This window comes from Protomyctophum bolini (assembly GCF_963924005.1).
Source record: "Protomyctophum bolini genome assembly, chromosome: 8".
Taxonomy (NCBI): domain Eukaryota; kingdom Metazoa; phylum Chordata; class Actinopteri; order Myctophiformes; family Myctophidae; genus Protomyctophum; species Protomyctophum bolini.
Genome location: NC_137869.1, coordinates 17,104,297 through 17,121,516, shown reverse-complemented (window position 1 = coordinate 17,121,516; position 17,220 = coordinate 17,104,297). Strand labels below are relative to the sequence as shown.

Sequence of the window (17,220 nt, the reverse complement as noted above, 5' to 3'; positions counted from 1 at the left end):
TTCTTTTTTTTCCTCCTTTTTTGCAGCCTTTCTTTCCTGTCCTCATCGGCGTGTCCAAGTCCATCTCGCATTCTTCTGATTGGGTGGATTTGTTATTCCGCTTAAATGGACTGCGTGGAGATTGGCTGCAAAGAGGCTGACGTCATCCGCCTAAAAGGGGTTTACTGGAGATTTCTTCTCTGTCAGCGACACATGTAGAACAACCAAGCAAGCATCCATCCATCCAGAGAGAGCTGATGATCAGCGGACGAACAGTCACACTGTGTGCGTGTGTAGTGTGCGTGTTGTGCGTGTGTCGCAGCCTCATCTTCTCCTGCCGTCCAGGGCCCGATCACTTCTCGATCCGAGGAGGACATTACAGCATGCACAGACCTGTCATTACGCCTTGTAATGGACTCTTTCCACTCCAGAGAGAAAAGCCCGGCCAGCCACGAGCAACAGTAAAACGGGACGGATCCGTTGGAAATACTATCTGATAACTCCATTTGCTGTACTTCCATGGTTTTCCAGCAGCAGTCAAGGCAGCTGAAGTCCTGAGGTTTTTTTCTCCGCTGTTCATACAGAAGGACTTAAAGATCGTTTTGTGGCGACAGAGACTGTGCGTACTACCAGAGTTCACGGACTAAATAACCAGCCTGCTGCTAAACATAATATTAATATAAATTTACATTCAGCAGCCTGTTCAAGATTCAACTGATTAACTTCACAATCAGATTCAGCCATTACACTTAAAAGGGACAAACGAGGTGGGTGTCTTGACTGTCCATAATTCTTCTAACATTAGATGTTGCATGATGACTCCTTGTAATGAATTCTAATTATAGACAGATTACATTGGAGGGAAGCTATGCGCTGCTTAGTTGGTTCCGACTTGGTCGCGTAAAAAGCTGGCGTTTTTCTTTAAGAATGCTAGCGGTGATATTTGATAGCCTGTGTTATTCTTGCTACATTATCCCCCCTCCTCGTCTCTATTCATGCTTTTACCCAACGATAAGACCAGTGTGTGATATACCACGGGGGCTCACGGGCACTAGATCTCTTAGCCTACTTTTATTTTCCATTAAAACGGAGCGGCTAGCGGACAGGCTCTTTTAGCGTTTGGCCGCCTGATATGTTTTCTATTTCCGCGGCTCCGACATCTCGGTGCCCAAATTGCCTGTCCGTGTAATTACTTGAGTTGGCCCATTTAAGTTAAAAGCCTCCCCGCTCCCCCTCCCCTCCGCGAAAAGTCCTCTCTCACTCTGAATGAAACTTGACGATGGTCCGTCTTATTTATCTAGGGGAGTCACTTTCAGGTCGGCTTTTTGATTCATCTGCTTTTAGATTTAATCAGCACTAAGATACGCTATAGCTTGTCCCTAAGAGCCTTCGCTAATGGGGTTACTGAATGCTTTTGTACCCCCCTCCCCCCTCACTACCTCCCTCCTCCCCTCTCTAATTAGCCTACCTGCCTTTCAACAAAGATTTGGCTTAGCCAGCCATGAAGTCTGCCTGACAAAATTGGGGAGGATTAGAATAGAAACAGCCTATACCTACCGGTACATTCATTTGTGGGGGAAACAAATGCCTGCATTGCATTAATAGATTATAACTAGGCTAGGTGTGGGTAACCTACCATACTACAGGATTACAGCAGGCCTATAGTATATCATGGCTATCTGTCCCATAAATCCACATGGATATTGCGTTGTGGAGGATAGATCCTATCCCCACATTGTTATTGCAATTTATTATAAGGATGCCATGAAGTGGTGCAACATTGAGTGACTGAGTGTTGGTAAACACTGAACCAACAATCCAACTTTTGGGCAACATCTTTTAATGTATGGCTGCTCTTTTGTGGCTACATTTCAAAATGTTTTCTACCTGTACAGACTGGGAAGAAGTGAGGCATAGTGTGTCAAAGTATTGTTGTGCTATTTAGACATTCTAAAGACATGCTCAACAAAAGGCAATCCTGCTGCATAATTGTTCCTGTGGCCTCTAGTGTTATCAGTTAACAGACATTCATCATGAGACATCCAATCAAGCAACAGCATGAGGATGAGGCTGAGATCAAGGGCAGATTAGTTCACTAAATGACCCGTGGTTCTCTTGTACCAGGACAGCACATGGAACTGGGCTGGCCCCCTAATGAGATCAACTATTGTTGCCGTTGTGGAATCTGCAGTCTGCAGCCACTGAAGAAGAGTAAAATGTAATGTCACTCAATGCTCGAGAGCATATGATGAAGCCCAATAGTTTCATGTTGAGGATAGAATAGATAACAAGTACAATAGATTCTGCCAGGTTGTGTTAATACAGTATCACTGTCGTCATGTTGGGAATCAGAACACACAGGGTCACGACCCATTGCTGGTTCTGAGCCATTGTGTACCAAACAAGGCCTTAACCACTTACGCCCTATTAAAAATAAAATAAATAGACAATCTATAAGCTCGCAATGTGTTGCATGGTGACACGCTGTGAGCTTGTAGATCAGATATTTTTTCCAAGGAACGCCAGGTTGAAACTGAAAGTGGTACAACTACCAAGTAGCAGGTAGAACTTTTGGACTGTACGATGTGCAATAAACATGGCTTCTAGCCTTCTACAGTAGATGTAATATTTATTTTCATTCTGTTTTTCAGGGACAATGGTGAATCCCGGAGGCAGCAGCCAGCCACCACCGGTGGGAACAGGCTCTCTCTCCTGGAAGCGGTGTGCAGGCTGTGGGGGCAAAATCGCAGACCGTTTCCTTCTTTACACCATGGACAGTTACTGGCACAGCCGTTGCCTCAAGTGTTCATGCTGCCAGGCCCAGCTGGGCGAAATAGGCACATCGTGCTACACGAAAAGCGGCATGATCCTTTGCAGAAACGACTATATCAGGTAAAGAAATTACTGTTTCTCACTGCGGTAACTCCACGGTGTGAACTAAAACAAATGTATTTTCTATTTTTTTCTGTCTATGATATTTTGTTGAAAGTATTGTGTTTCGTTATTCGTTTATAGCCTACCACAAAAACAAATGTTCTGAAAAGAAATTATACTTTTTCTTTCATTAATTCATCCAAAATAGTTGCAAATACATTTATTGGAATTGGCCATATAGTATGAGGTTGGATGTTTTTCTTTTCTTTTTTTCATTGTTATTTTTGCAACATGTATCTCATCATTCGGGGCCCGGGCTCATTAAAACGCTCTGGTTGAAGTGTCCCTGGACTCTGCCTAAAAGAGGTCACAGACATGCATGTTGACAGAGCTGAGGAGTTGTTCTGCACACCATCTGCACGTCTGTTTGTCATTCATGGCTAGCTGAAGGAGAGGGGCAGGGTCTTGCACGCTTGTCGTTTGCTCTACCGACATGCTCGGGACACATGAACTCTCGGGGGCTCTTGTGGAATTGGAGGGGGTCCCTCTCCTTTTTTGTTGAGTTTGTGGATCAGAAAGGGAGCATTTAATTAGCGAAAAGGGGCTTTTAAAATATTTATGCGAGCGTGTCGGACCTTGAACCAGAGCTGGGTGACGACACTCTCATTCTGATAATGTGGAATAGTCTGAAGTGACAACTTGACCATTCAACAGTTTGACCCCTGAGAAGGACAAGCAGCAGCCTTCATTGAGCAGCAAACACAAGCACACTTCAATATGATTATTCATTGCAACACTGAACTTATACAGTCACTTAGTATTTAACTCCGAAGACTGTGGTTCCATTTGTACACATTTTGGAGATACATTTACAGTAGATTTTACTGTGCACACACATTTCAGCCTATATTTGCTCTTTCAAATATAGTATAGTATTTCCTTTCTTCCTCTTTGAAGATCTTTAAAAAGATGAACCTGTGTTCCTTGCTGTAGTAGATGTTTGTGGGTGTGTGTGCAGCTGTAGTTTTACTTACATTAACGGCCACTGACTTTGCCAGTGAATTTTTCCACCAGCTGCACTCCAAACAATTCAGGAGGTGAAAATGAACATGGCACACAGTTATTAAACCCTGCGCAGACGAGTCGAAATCTAAAGTGTGCCTGTGTGTGGTGCGCTCTCACCCCCCCCCCCCCCCCCGTAGAAAGGCTGAGGAAAGTCAATGGGGTACTTCATTCATAATGGGAATATAACCTAATTAAAATCGGAAGGGGTAAAATGTGGGTACACCTTTTCCACTTGTAAATGAGACCATGGCGCCTGCTGGAGAGAGAACACATCTTATATGGAAGCACGAGATGTCTGCGGAGATAAGCGGGGGCGGGGGCTGCCAGGGGGAGGGGAGGGGGGCAATCTGACAGTGAGTCCACACAATTAAATGCTTTAATTATTCTCCCCCTCCATTTCCTTTAGTCCTGATGGGTTTTATCTAATGAGATCTGGTCTCTGGCTTGTATCCGCTCCCAATGACGTGTCCGAAATGAATGAGAGCCACATTGCAAACAAAACATTTAATTAACCAAATTGGCTTTTGAGAGAGAGCAAGAGAGAAAGACGGAGCGAGATGGGGGATTATTGCGAAGGCCAGTTGCCTGTGTGTGTGTGTGTGTGTGTGTGTGTGTGTGTGTGTGTGTGTTTTCTTCTTTTTTTCATCTTAAAGGGCCAGGCCAGCCTCTTTTTGTTTTTGTGATGGATTACAAAGCCGGCGTCTACTTTACAGCATACATTTGGGAGTGATATATTTCTTTAATGTTTATTAATACGAGCGATATGATAATGCTCAATCCGATTGATCAGGATGCTTGAGTGGAAATGCATCACATTATGGCTAATGGGATATTCGCCTGGCGTAGGATGATACCCATCTCTCATCAATCACGCAGGGGATGCACAGATGCCACAAATGCCACAGGACTAGCATGCATCTCTGCACTGCATGGTACAGCCTCTTCCATGGCGCTACACAATACATAGGCCTATTAACCCTGGTGTTCCTATTTTGGGCAGTTTAAAAATATATATATTTCTTTGATTGAAAGAATAGCACATCTACAGGCTCACAATGCGCCGAGGGCTTATAGATCAGTCATTTTCACTATTTGTTGTACAACAAAGTATATAGGGTTTGTTTTACCTCAAAGTTAGTGTTTGCTCTCCTGGATGGTGTTGTTTTGAAGCTGGAGGTTGGTATTATTTGTGCCTGCTGCTAGTGGAGAGAGAATTAATATACATGTGGCTGCTGGATTCAGGGAAAATGCTGTCCCCCTTAATTGAATAAGCCTAGGTAATTAAATGGCACTTTTCCAATGGAACGTGTGAGGTAAATCTAATACTTGGTTATTTAATATCACTTTGAAGTCTGCCCACTCAAGCACTATGACAGCACCAGAGAATGTGAACTATTAGGGCAGGGAAGAGGAAAAAAGGGGGATCTCAGAAATTAATTAAATCGCATGCAATTTAGGGGAAACGTTTATCTTGATTTGTCATAACAGAATTAATTCAAGGCCTTCAATTCACTTGGGGCCAGATCTGTTACTCTGAATTAACCAAGTGTAATTTGGCTGATCCCCCCCCACACCTCTACCCTCACCACCAACCTCACCACAAACCCCCCCCCCCACACACACACACACACTCCACCCTCCTCTCCCACCCTTCCTCTAATGCAGCTCTTGCCATTATGCAAAGCCTCGCTCAGTATCAATATGGCCGAGTGCTTTTAAGGTGCTTTGGCTGCTGATGTAGGGAGTCATTTTTAATGGACTGTGTTGCAGAAATCATTGTTGTGGGGGTAATTTTACCCCGCTCTGAGGCCTTGGTGAATGAGCTCTACATTTACCAGACAGCCCCTAACAGCAAGCCATGCTATATTTCACCTGGCAAGGCTTTGCCGAAATGAAATCCAATAGTCATCGCCCATAGACAGCGAGGACGGCTCCAAATTTGTTTTTTATTTAATGAAAGACGTCGCTCGTGGTGGTAGTGGGCTATTTCAAAGTCAGATCCCCGGTGTGAGTGGTTGAGGGGGGAACAAATAAATCAACGTGGCGCTCTCTTTACGTTGCTCTTGACAAAGCCATCCTCCCGCGTCTGTAAATGATCTCACAAGGCTCAGGCCTGGAAACTACGCGGCTGATTTGGAGTAGGGTGGGGGCGTGTGGGGGATGAAACCAGATGTGTCACTGCAATTAAAGAGTCCCCTGGCTTTAATTACACTGACCCGAGGTTTCTTCTTCACCCCTTTACAGGAGTTCAATGGAAGACGAGGCCATTAGAGTCCAAGTGCAAACTGATAGCAACTTAATTGAGCACCTGAAGGCTTCAGGCCTTTAAATCAACTCGTATCAGGAGCCGTCGCCTTGTCAAATAATTAACCTGGTATGAGTGGTGCCCAGTGGTAAAGAACGAGGGCTGCGGCAGAAATCTCCCATAGCCTTTTCCTTTGTTGTAAGAAGCCCACACACACACACACACACACACACATACATTTGGTATTACTATACTTGTGAGGACATCAAAACTTTAGGATGGAAATGTATAAAAAGAAATATTGTTGCCAATCCTAAAAACCTGAGTTATACTTGGTTGCATGACAGTGTCGCACCAAAAATAGCTATACTATACATTTGGCCCTCAGTATAGTAATACAAGTACACAGAAGCATGCACGCACACACACACACACACACACACAAAGGGAAATATAGAACACATTCCATTTTGTTCAGTTTGCATCATGGGCATATCAGAAAATGAAATTGACAAAAGTTTAAACTTTTGCATGTCCAAGTCAAGAACAGATTATTATTGTTTGGAATGATGCCTCTTGATTTCGTAAGTGTGATTGCTTGTGAACCCCGTCCCCCCACCCTCCTTCCAAACAAACGAACACAGACAAGTGTTTTTAAAACAAAGGCTTTGTGCTCGTCACCGACGTCGTGTTTGTCCCGGCAAAGGCACAATATTGGCAATGTTGTGACAACAGTCTCCAGTTAATTAGTTTCTGAAATTGAGTTTTGATGGAGGCCTTCCAATCGATGCCAAGACGAAATTTGCTTCTTCCAGGGGCCTTGCCTATTGAAAGCTATTTTAGTGTCCCTTTTACAAAGAACTCCCCCATGCCGTTTTGTCAATATGTTTTAACAATTACGTGCGGGCCTCGCAGTTTTATTCTTGGTAGTTATTTGCATGCAGCATATATCTTAAAGAGTTCTCCTTGAACTCCTTTGTGAAGTATCGTTGCTGTCCGGCAGAAATCTTGTATCTCCATATTTCATCCTTTTTCTTTTCTTAAATTCATGCCCTATCTTATACTTTGTACGACATGTCATGCAAAAGTAGCGAGAATGGAAGCGCTACAACAAGCTAACAACACATCAAGTGTTGTGAGCTTTTAGTTTATTTAAGAAATGTTATTTTTAAGAAATGTTCACTTGACTGACAATCAATCACATCCTCAAAATAGGGATGCGAGGTTGAAAGGAGTTAAGCCTGTCTGTGGGTTTTTATAAATAATAATAACTACAGTACATTTCGTTGTCTTTTTTTCTTCTTCCTTGCTTTTTTTTCCTTTTGGCCAAAACATCTTTATCAGATTCACACACACCGATGTTAACCACTCCCCCCTATCCCTTTCTCTTTCCATCCTCCCCCCAGCCCCCCCCCCCTCTCCTGAGCATGTCAGATGCCGTGGTCTTATTTGATTGCTTAGGAAAAGTGCAGTGATAGAGCAAACACCCAGTGAGATATGATGACAAATGGGTCCAGATCCCAGTAAATTACTTTCTGCTCAAATCGAAATTTCATTCAGTTTGCTGCTCACCAAGATGAAGTAATCTAAATTGTGGACTCAGAAGGAAGATAGAAGGGAAGCTGGAGCAAGCATTTCATTATCAAGAGGCAGCGAGAGAGAGAGAGAGAGGGAGAGAGAAGGTTACGGACGAAAGAGATGAGCAGAAGCAAATCTAAAGTGTTGACACCATGATTGAAAAGGTTAACCCATGCACATTATATATCAACCCGAGTAGCTGCGGGTTTCTAATGGAAACGCGGCACTGACAGAGCATTCACAGAGGTCCTAATGGCAAAAGCACTATGTCTCCGCCTCGATGTACAATCAAATCCTCTTAGGCCCTGATTGCTTATGTTCCAGGTTATTATTACGTTGCAAAAAAAAAAGTGCACCAAAAGTAATGTGCCGTTTGGCGTGCTGTAGCTGCAGTGCAGTGGTGGGTATAGTTGCTGTGATTTTTGTATATGACTGTGTCAAGTCTAACTGCATTCCTCATTGTGGATTTATATTTCCTTTTAGGTGAAGGACTGAGCTCGTCCTTTAGTTTGGTGGATACCAAACTCAGCCAACATATGTTGAGTACATTTTACATGACTGAACGCCGGCTTGCAGTTCTATACAATGTTGCTGTAACGCTTGCTTTTCTTTTGTTCATTTTGTAGGTTATTCGGTAACAGCGGAGCTTGCAGTGCGTGTGGTCAATCCATTCCAGCCAGTGAATTGGTGATGAGGGCACAGGGCAATGTGTACCACCTTAAGGTAATGTCCATGATGATGTCCATAATGTATGGGCTAATCCTTGTTCATTTCAATGACCAGACCCACAGTTTGATATGCATCTGGTCACAGACCCCCTGAAACCCTAATCTACACTGTAAAATCAAATTTAACTCTGAGAGCATACAAATGGAACCATTTGTACACTCTCAGAGTTATAGACCCGAAAGGGTCTATTTGATTCCCAACTATCAATCATTTAACTGGGGTCCCTCTTGGAATTCCCTCAAGGACCCCTGGGCCCCCACACCAAGAACCAGACTTTATACGGTAACGGTACATTGTTGCGGGACACTTTTTGCTCTACAAGTGACTTCTTTCTTGGCGGGTGACAATGGTCGAAAGAGGCGTGCGGCAAAGTATTCATTAGCCTTAAATGTTCAGACTAAGAATGATAAGAATGATTATGATAAGACGACAAAGCACGATAAGGGGGACTGATTAGCATTCATACATTGAAGGCCTTCAAGGTCAAGCATGTAGTCGATGTTTAAAGCTGAGTCAACAAACCTGGTTTGTTGATTGTTAAGGTTTTCCAAAAAATACATACTGTTATAAACCTGCATGTCAAATACCTCAAGGAACAACACGTACTGTCCTAGTCAAGTAACATGATCCTTATAATAACCACATGAACCTATTCTGGGCAGTCGAAAATACACAAACATTTGGTGGAAATACACAAACATTCAGCAAAAATATGCAAAACATTCGGAAGGAAGACTATGGTTAACTGCTTGCCTCTCACTCATTGTGTCTGTATTTCCGTACACACACACACACACACACACACACACACACACACACACACACGTGTGCATGCTCATGCACATTCACTAAAAAGCCAAAGGTATCATCACATAACTGGATGGAGTGCTCTTGCCTCATGGTCCGAGGGGCTGTGTCTGTGAGTGTGTGCGATAGAGATGGATAGAATAGATTCTCTTCATTGTGTCTCTCTATCCCCCCGCTACAGTGTTTCACGTGTTCCACCTGCCGGAACCGTCTGGTCCCAGGGGACCGGTTCCACTACATCAACGGAAGCCTGTTCTGCGAACACGACAGACCCACAGCTCTCATCAATGGCCACTTGAGTTCACTGCAGACAAACCCCCTACTGCCCGACCAGAAGGTAAGAGCCATCCCTGTTATCAATGGAAAATGAAAGCTGTGCTGCCCTGGTGGAGCTAGAGCAGCCTTTCCCAACCTGTGGGCAGTGAGGACATTGCAAGTGAGCCCCCAAATAATTGGCAAGATACTAAGATGTTAATGACAATGTAAATATGTTAATATTATTAATAATACTTTAATGCCTTGAAAGAATGTGTTTCAATTGATTCGATTGATTGATACTGATAAATGCGTATTTAAAGTATACTACGTCGGTTCCATTGATCCAAGCCGGAACACAATTGATTGATTAAAATAAACATGCTCTGAAAATGCACACCCATCTGACCACCCGCCCTTTGGCTGCCATGTTAAGTGGTTAGATGGGTGAGCCGCGAACGCCTCCGAGATGTTCAAGTGGGCCCTGATCCAGAAAAGTTTGAGAACCGCTGATCTAGAGGTATCTCCGCTCGCTTCCTGTCTGCGGCCTCATTTCAAAGGGTCAGGCGGTAACTCCCGAAAAAAGGCCAGTCAGTGCAAGGTTATCATCAGTCAACAGGAGTAGTTGACAGAGGGAGAGAGAGGAAGGGGGGATTCTGTTATTTCTCAACGCCCACATTTTTCACTCTGATTATATTGATGACATTGATTTCGTCTTTACTGCGAGGCAAGGAATAGATATTAAATGTTATTGACCGAAGATGAATTTAAATTTTTTTTAGACCGGCGATGGATTTTTCCATCATTCTCTGTGCAGTGGACAGAAGGCATGGGGTGGGGTGGGGAGCCACATAGAATCTGTGAGAGTGATTCAGAGTGCCTTACTCGTGTGTACACAAACACTCCACTATAAGCACAAGCGTTTTTTTGTTCCTCACGCATTAACCACATTAATCCTGCCATCCCTATTTTGGTGATATTTTCCTCTTTTTTATTTTATTGTTCACATTTTCAAAAATCACCAATTTGCAAACTCACAACATGTCACCATGCGATGTGCTGTGAACTTGCAGATCAGCTACTTCAGATATTCATCATACAATGAGCCTAAAATTCGTTAGAAGTGTCACGTTCTCTGTCTCCCTCCAACAAATCACACAGTAGTCGATCAACAATGTTGCAGAGCAACGACATAAAGCCTGTCTCTATTAGCAGCTACTTTTGTGTTCTTTCCTTTCTGCTTTAAAGGACGCATTCATCAACCGTATCAATGTGAGTGTTACCACCTGCTCGGAGATATTACGTGCAGGGCCGAAAATATGTATCCAAGGCCTGAGGTTCATCACAGACACCCAGCCACAGCTAGTATATCATGCAACATGTCATCACGGCTCACCCTGATTTGATCTGGATGCCTCCGGTGAAAGCAGAAACAGAGGGACTAATCATATATGGAGGATAACTTCATTCTTCAGGATAGCTCCCATTCTGCCAGCAGGGTGATAGAATCATTGCGGCTCTCACAACAAGCAGCTTTATTGATACCTTGTCTGCACACACTGTATTGTGTGTGTGTGTGTGTGTGTGTGTGTGTGTGTGTGTGTGTGTCAGAGTTGGACTGAAGGAGGAATTATATTGTTGGAAGCATGCATTTCACCTTGAGTGGATATGTGAGTGGTGGAGAGGTGGAACTCCATTAAACCCCCCCCCCCCCATACACACACTCTCCCTCAACCCCTCCCTTCCTCCACATTACAGGCCTTTTAAGGGCTTGTCACTTTTACAAATCAGCTCTTAAGAGTGCCTCACATTCAAATTGAAAGCCGTTGCATTATCTAGCTTAATTTTAAATGTCTGTTTAAGTCCTTTGCTCTCCGCCGCCCCCCCCCTCCCACAGTGTCTGCTGTACCATGGCTGGTGCAGTAAATATGAGGCCTCATTGTTTATTTATGGACTAACATCAATTGTAGTGAAAACTACTGAATTATTGATGCTAAAATGCAATCTGAATATTGGCCCTGGTGCTTTAATTATAGCGGAGAGGGAATTATTAAATAAACAGAGACACCTCCCTCCCTAGCACAGCGGGTTGAGAGGCCTCGTGTCGTCTCTGTGAAACCAGTAGAATTATGTTCCTGGTGAGGACCTTCATCAGACATAGGTTGTGTTTCTTTGAGTCTGTGTAAACAGCAGCTGTGTGCGGATGCATGTGCAGTATGAGTGCACCGTACATTCCTAGTAGAATAACTGCTGGTGCTGAGAGGGGCTTTCAAAGCCAATACAACTTACATATCTCCAGCAGTGCAACATAACAAGCAAATAGAGGCAGTGAGAGAGAGAGGGAGGAAGCAATGGAAAGCAGTGTGGAAAGCAAATGAATCAGTCTTTGCCCGCATGGACACGCAGGCTCATCTATTGGCCATCATTTTGATAATGTGCGATTTCACAGTGACACAATTGGTGTCGTCTGTGTGCTCGTCGTGGCACACAGGACATTTGATGCTCATTTATTAAGTAGGCCTCCCCGGCTCTCCCTAATCTCCTTCTTCAGGACAGACAAATTACCTTTCTCATACGGAGCAGCCATGACCCAGGGGAACGAGACCCTCCCAGCGTCAGTCACTTTAATTAGCCCCCAAGTAGGAGTTTGCAATTACTAATAGACTTGACGCCCTCCTAGTGGATTGAGGGATGAAGGGAAAAGTAAATTGCCCCTTAGAAATCGTAAAGGAAAGAAGCAAAGGGAGCGAGGGGGGGGGGGGATAGAGAGATGAAAAAGTTGGCCTGAATGTTTGTGGAAGCGAGACAGATAATTGCCTTTATTCTGCCGCATTTTTAGAGTTTTCACAGGAACTCGGTCGCCTCCTGTGGTTACGTTGGAGCATTGTTAAAATGATACCAAAGAGAATCACTTCATGCGTGCACCTTTAAAGTTAATGCAAAGGAAATGGGGCAGCAGATGGTTTCCAAAGCCTCACTGATCAATAAATTAAATGAGGGCTTTACTGGATCTGATGAGGAAAGGGGGAATAAAAACCCGTTGATGGAATATTCCGCAGCTCACAGGAATGCTGTGGAATATTGTGGGAGTGTTTTAGTGCGTGAATGCTTCAGGGAGGAGGACCCCGACTCTTCTCTTGTTACTGTCATCTCACCTTTTGTCTCTCTCTCCAACCCACATTGACTCACCTTTTGATCTTTTTGTTTTTCCCACTTTTATCTTCCATCCCTTTAGGTGTGTTAGGCCGGGTGGGGGGAGAGAGAGAGAGAGAGAGAGAGAGAACGAGCGCCGTGCAGGAAGCAGGATGCGTGCCTTCATTTAAACCCTTAACTCATTGTCACCCGAGACGACGTGGATCAGCACCCCAAGCCTGTTTTTCTTTAGCTGAGCTCCCAGGCTCCTTGTGTCCATCAACCCTGAGTACCCAGGAGCACCACCTCCATCCTACCTTACCTATACTCTGATATTATTTCTGAAGTCCATAAACCCACAGACACTTTCAGTCTTTGGCTTTCCCCAAGGTTATGGGTGGATTCTCGGCGGCCACAAATGCCCCAAAACTGGGATACCGAGGACTCGGTGGCCCTGGAATTTAAAAAAAGATAAATAAATAAATAAAAGAGACTGGTCAGAGCCGAGCCGCCTGAGGGACTCTTCAGGAAGACAAAATGAGATGCCACGCGGTGGATGTTCTGGGTGAAGTGAGGGGAGCGAGAGCGGAGAACTAAAAAAAGAGACACAAAGGGTACTCGAACGCAGGGCTTTTGAAATCTGCGTTTGTGCATTTGTTTAAAGACAATTTTGGGGGGAGGGCGGGAGGGAAGTGACCGGGACCTTAAAAAAAATCTTTTCCTTTTCTATCCTCCATTTCCCTCGAATCAACATGGTGTTTCCACTTTCTATATTTTAAATGTTGTAAAGGGAGGGATGTGTTTTCTTTGGTGGTGTATAATGAAAAGTTGGGGTTTAGAGACAGAGAGAGACGGGGGGAAAAGAATCTGTGGCTTTTTGTGGAAAACAAATCATGAACACTCGCGTTGTATTTGTATAACTACCATGTATGTACAGTATGCATGTAAATGTCGTTGTCAAGGCGTGGCTACAGTACATTCTACCCTCAACACACAGTCCAGTCTTTACCCCCTCCCCCGAACCCATGGCAAACTAAAGCCTGAGTTATACTTATAGCTGTGCGTAGGTGTCACGCACAGGAAATGGGGGATGTACAAGCTCTGTGATGTGCTTGTGAGGTTGTAGATCGGCTATCTTCGGCGCGCGACACCCACGTGCAACGAAGTATAAATCAGCCGTAAGGAAACATGCTCCTAGTCAGTAATGTAGAGATTTTCACCAACATATAAAATGCTGAATGAAAGATAAATTTATTTGTGATATTTTCCGAGACATTTGCTCCAGTATGGTGTATTTAATTAATAAAAAAAAATCATCAAGATTTCAAAAATAAGACGTTTCCTGGTGATTGCTTGACATAATGATCCTAACAGACAGGAGATTATAACTGCGTTCCAGTAGGTTTGCATAAGTTTTGTTTTGTAATTATGTGTGTGCTAAATATTGCCATCTCATGCAATTAGATCTTTTTTTTTATCCTTGCAGTACATCAGTGTAGTAGAACAATGCCTTGTTTTTTTTTACTAATGAAACGATTCCTGACTTCTCGTGAATGGTATATACAATAATCGGTACAAGTGTCAAGCATTTGCTTTTCATGCAACCTTTTGATAACAGTTTGTGTGACCAGTATCTGTGTTTAATATTCCAAATGCAGTAGCGTTGCCTTTCAATTTCCTGCATGGCAATTAACAATGGTCATAACGGGCGTCTAAAAGGAAAAATGGATAAACATGTATCACTCTCTTTCTGTTCAAATGGGCGTTTGCTATTCATCACCATAATGCCTGACAGAAATAGAGGAAAATGTCCCTTTGAAGATTCAATTACTGCAGAGAGGGAGAGAGGTGTCTCTCTTTGGCGGTCACAAATTGAATAGGCTATTTGCAGAACAAATTGGTGTTTGAAGTCTTCGCAAGTCCTAATGGGCCTGATGGAGGAACCCAGGAACTGTTGATGCTCTTATATCTGGGTGTCTGTACTTGTACTTGTGCATGTTCACCGAAACCATGTTGGTCTGTAGGATATGACGAAAAAGATAACTCATGCCAGATATTATATCCAGTATAGATCAGTGATTCTCAACCTGTGGGCTGTGAGGATACTACAAGTGGGCCCCCAAATAATTGGCAAAACACGATCTACACAAAACGCCAATCTACAAGCTCAAAACATGTTGCAAGGCGGTGTGAGCATATGGATCTGCTATTTTCTGAGTAGTTAAATCTTCAATTTATTTTGATAATGGTACTACTGGTACCATTATCAGAGATGCTCGTCATACTCTTGAGATTCTGGGTTGTCAGGTCACACCTTTCCTGAAGTGCTGGCAGTAACTTCAGTTACTGTGAGACTAACGTAACGCCAGTTACTGTGAGACTAACGTCATCATTTTATCATGATATTAACAATATCATCAATATAATTTATCATCAGTAATTTAATTAGTATACATAATATTCATAATACTGTAGGTTACCTGGTCTGTCAGTGCCATCCACACTCTGCTGGAGAACCACAGCAAAATCTTATTTTAGGCCTTATTTTAAATCTTAATAGAACCAAATAGAACCATGTGTACACTCGGAGTCAAGATACACAACATTTTAACTGAGAATTAAATTAACACTCAAGAGTTTGCAGTGTTGATATGAACCACGAAAGCGTGACAGTAGATGGTCTTTACTGTAAGAAACACGGTTTCACTCAGAGAAAAATCTTGCAAAGCTGAAGAAAATGCTACTTTTGCGGGGGGCTGCCCATTAGTCTGACGGCCCATTATTCCGACATCCCAATAGTCTGAAAAATGTTAGGTTAGTGTGAGGTTATGGGTCTTTACTGTAAGAAACACAGTTTCACTCAGAAAAACCGTACTACATGCCACACAACTGGATTTGTTCTCAGCCTTTTAAATCATACCACGAACATGGCATTTCTCATTTAATGTGATAGTGTTCACAATTACATGAGAGAAACGTTTAAAAAAAATTGCTATGACCCCAACTCCTGTAAATGTGAAATTATGAGGTACTGTGTACTGGGAGGTTCAAACTCCACTCTGCTCCAGCATTACAGAATATTATTACCGTTTTGTAAAAACGTATGTGCATATTGCCACAATGCACTTACATATATGCATAAAAGTGATATCACACTTAACAGAAAATGGAATGACTGTGGTAATTGCATTTTTATTCATGTGTAATTCATAGGGTGCTTGGCCTCCAAGAACCCATTCAACCTGAAATGGAAATTACTTTATAGTAATAACCATGTACACATGAGTTAAAATATCAGCCTCACCAAAATGTAAGTAAAGGGGAGTCGTGGCTCGTGGGGAAGCTGCACAGTAAAATCTAGCATCTCAATTTAACTTTCAGAGTTTAACCACTTTTAGTACAATTTAAGTATTATTATGACCAGAGTCCAGTGGTGGACAAGTACAACAAAGTCCATTTTCTTATGCATATCAATGCATTTCTGTATTGAAAATCAGGACATTTAAAGAAAATAAATGAAAAAACAATTGCAAAAAATATTGAAAATAGCAAATCTACAAGTTCACGATGCACAAATTGTGAGCTTGTAGATCGGCTATTTCCACTATATTTGATATACTTTCTTCGATTACTCACCCCATGGAGACTTGAATTCATGGATATTTCTTTTGTTTTTGCCACAATCCTATAGCCAATAACTTGATGACCAGCAGTGGTTCCCTATGGAGACACAAAGCGTCTAATTCAGTGTCTCCTCAGGAAGTATAGGGAGCTGGTCATGCGACAAAAACCCAAACATATCCATGAATTCAAGTCTCCATGGGGTGAGTAATCAATAGAAAGATGGCTTTTTGGGGGTGAACTACCCCTTTAAGTTCCTTCCTACAAATCAAGTCAAAAGTGTTTTTTTAAGTCATGTGCATTTGAATGAATGTGACTGGGGAAGCAGGAATGATCCTATAAGTTGATTTGGGGTTCTAGTTTGCTTTAAAGCAACCTCAGTAATCCAAATCTTAGCTGCGCTATGCCATGCAACAGTATGGTGGCCTTTTCCATTATGAAATCCTCTTAAGCTGTTCATTCTCTCTCTCTCTGCACGCACGCACGCACGCACACACAGTCTATACAGTAATATTTGTCCCCTACACACAGATGCACATGGCTCCCGTTTCAAACGCAAGTCACGGGACAATCTGAAAATTGCTCAGTTTTTCTAAACTCCCTCAAATTCTTTTCGGTCCAAATACCATTTTACACATAATCCATATGTGAGGAGTGACTTTGATGTGCCACAGCAGAATGAGGCCTAATGGATCTCACCCACTACAATGGAGCACTCTTAAATGGCATGTCTGCCTGAGGGAAATCACTTTACTTCAACTTGAGCTTCTTCCTTCCCCACCAGGGACCCTGTGGATGTACCACAACCAGATTACTTAGGAGCAGTCGCCCACTCTCCGTATATTTATTTGTGGACCGTTTATGTTTATTTGTAGATAATTCCATTCTGCTGTAACTTTTTCTTTTCTTTTTTCTTTTAATCAATATTCATCTCC

The 17,220-nt window shown here is 42.9% G+C and overlaps 1 protein-coding gene across 1 annotated transcript; it reads left to right on the top strand.

Annotated features, from left to right (window-relative positions):
* Positions 1-198: 198 nt before the first annotated feature.
* lmo4b (LIM domain only 4b) lies at positions 199-15,772 on the top strand. The gene is made up of 5 exons (XM_080770163.1): positions 199-746; positions 2,631-2,871; positions 8,368-8,464; positions 9,459-9,614; positions 12,768-15,772. Exons 2-5 carry the CDS (start codon positions 2,636-2,638, stop codon positions 12,774-12,776), a joined length of 498 nt encoding a protein of 165 aa, XP_080626289.1. The 5' UTR covers positions 199-746; positions 2,631-2,635; the 3' UTR covers positions 12,777-15,772.
* The last annotated feature ends 1,448 nt before the right edge of the window (positions 15,773-17,220 follow it).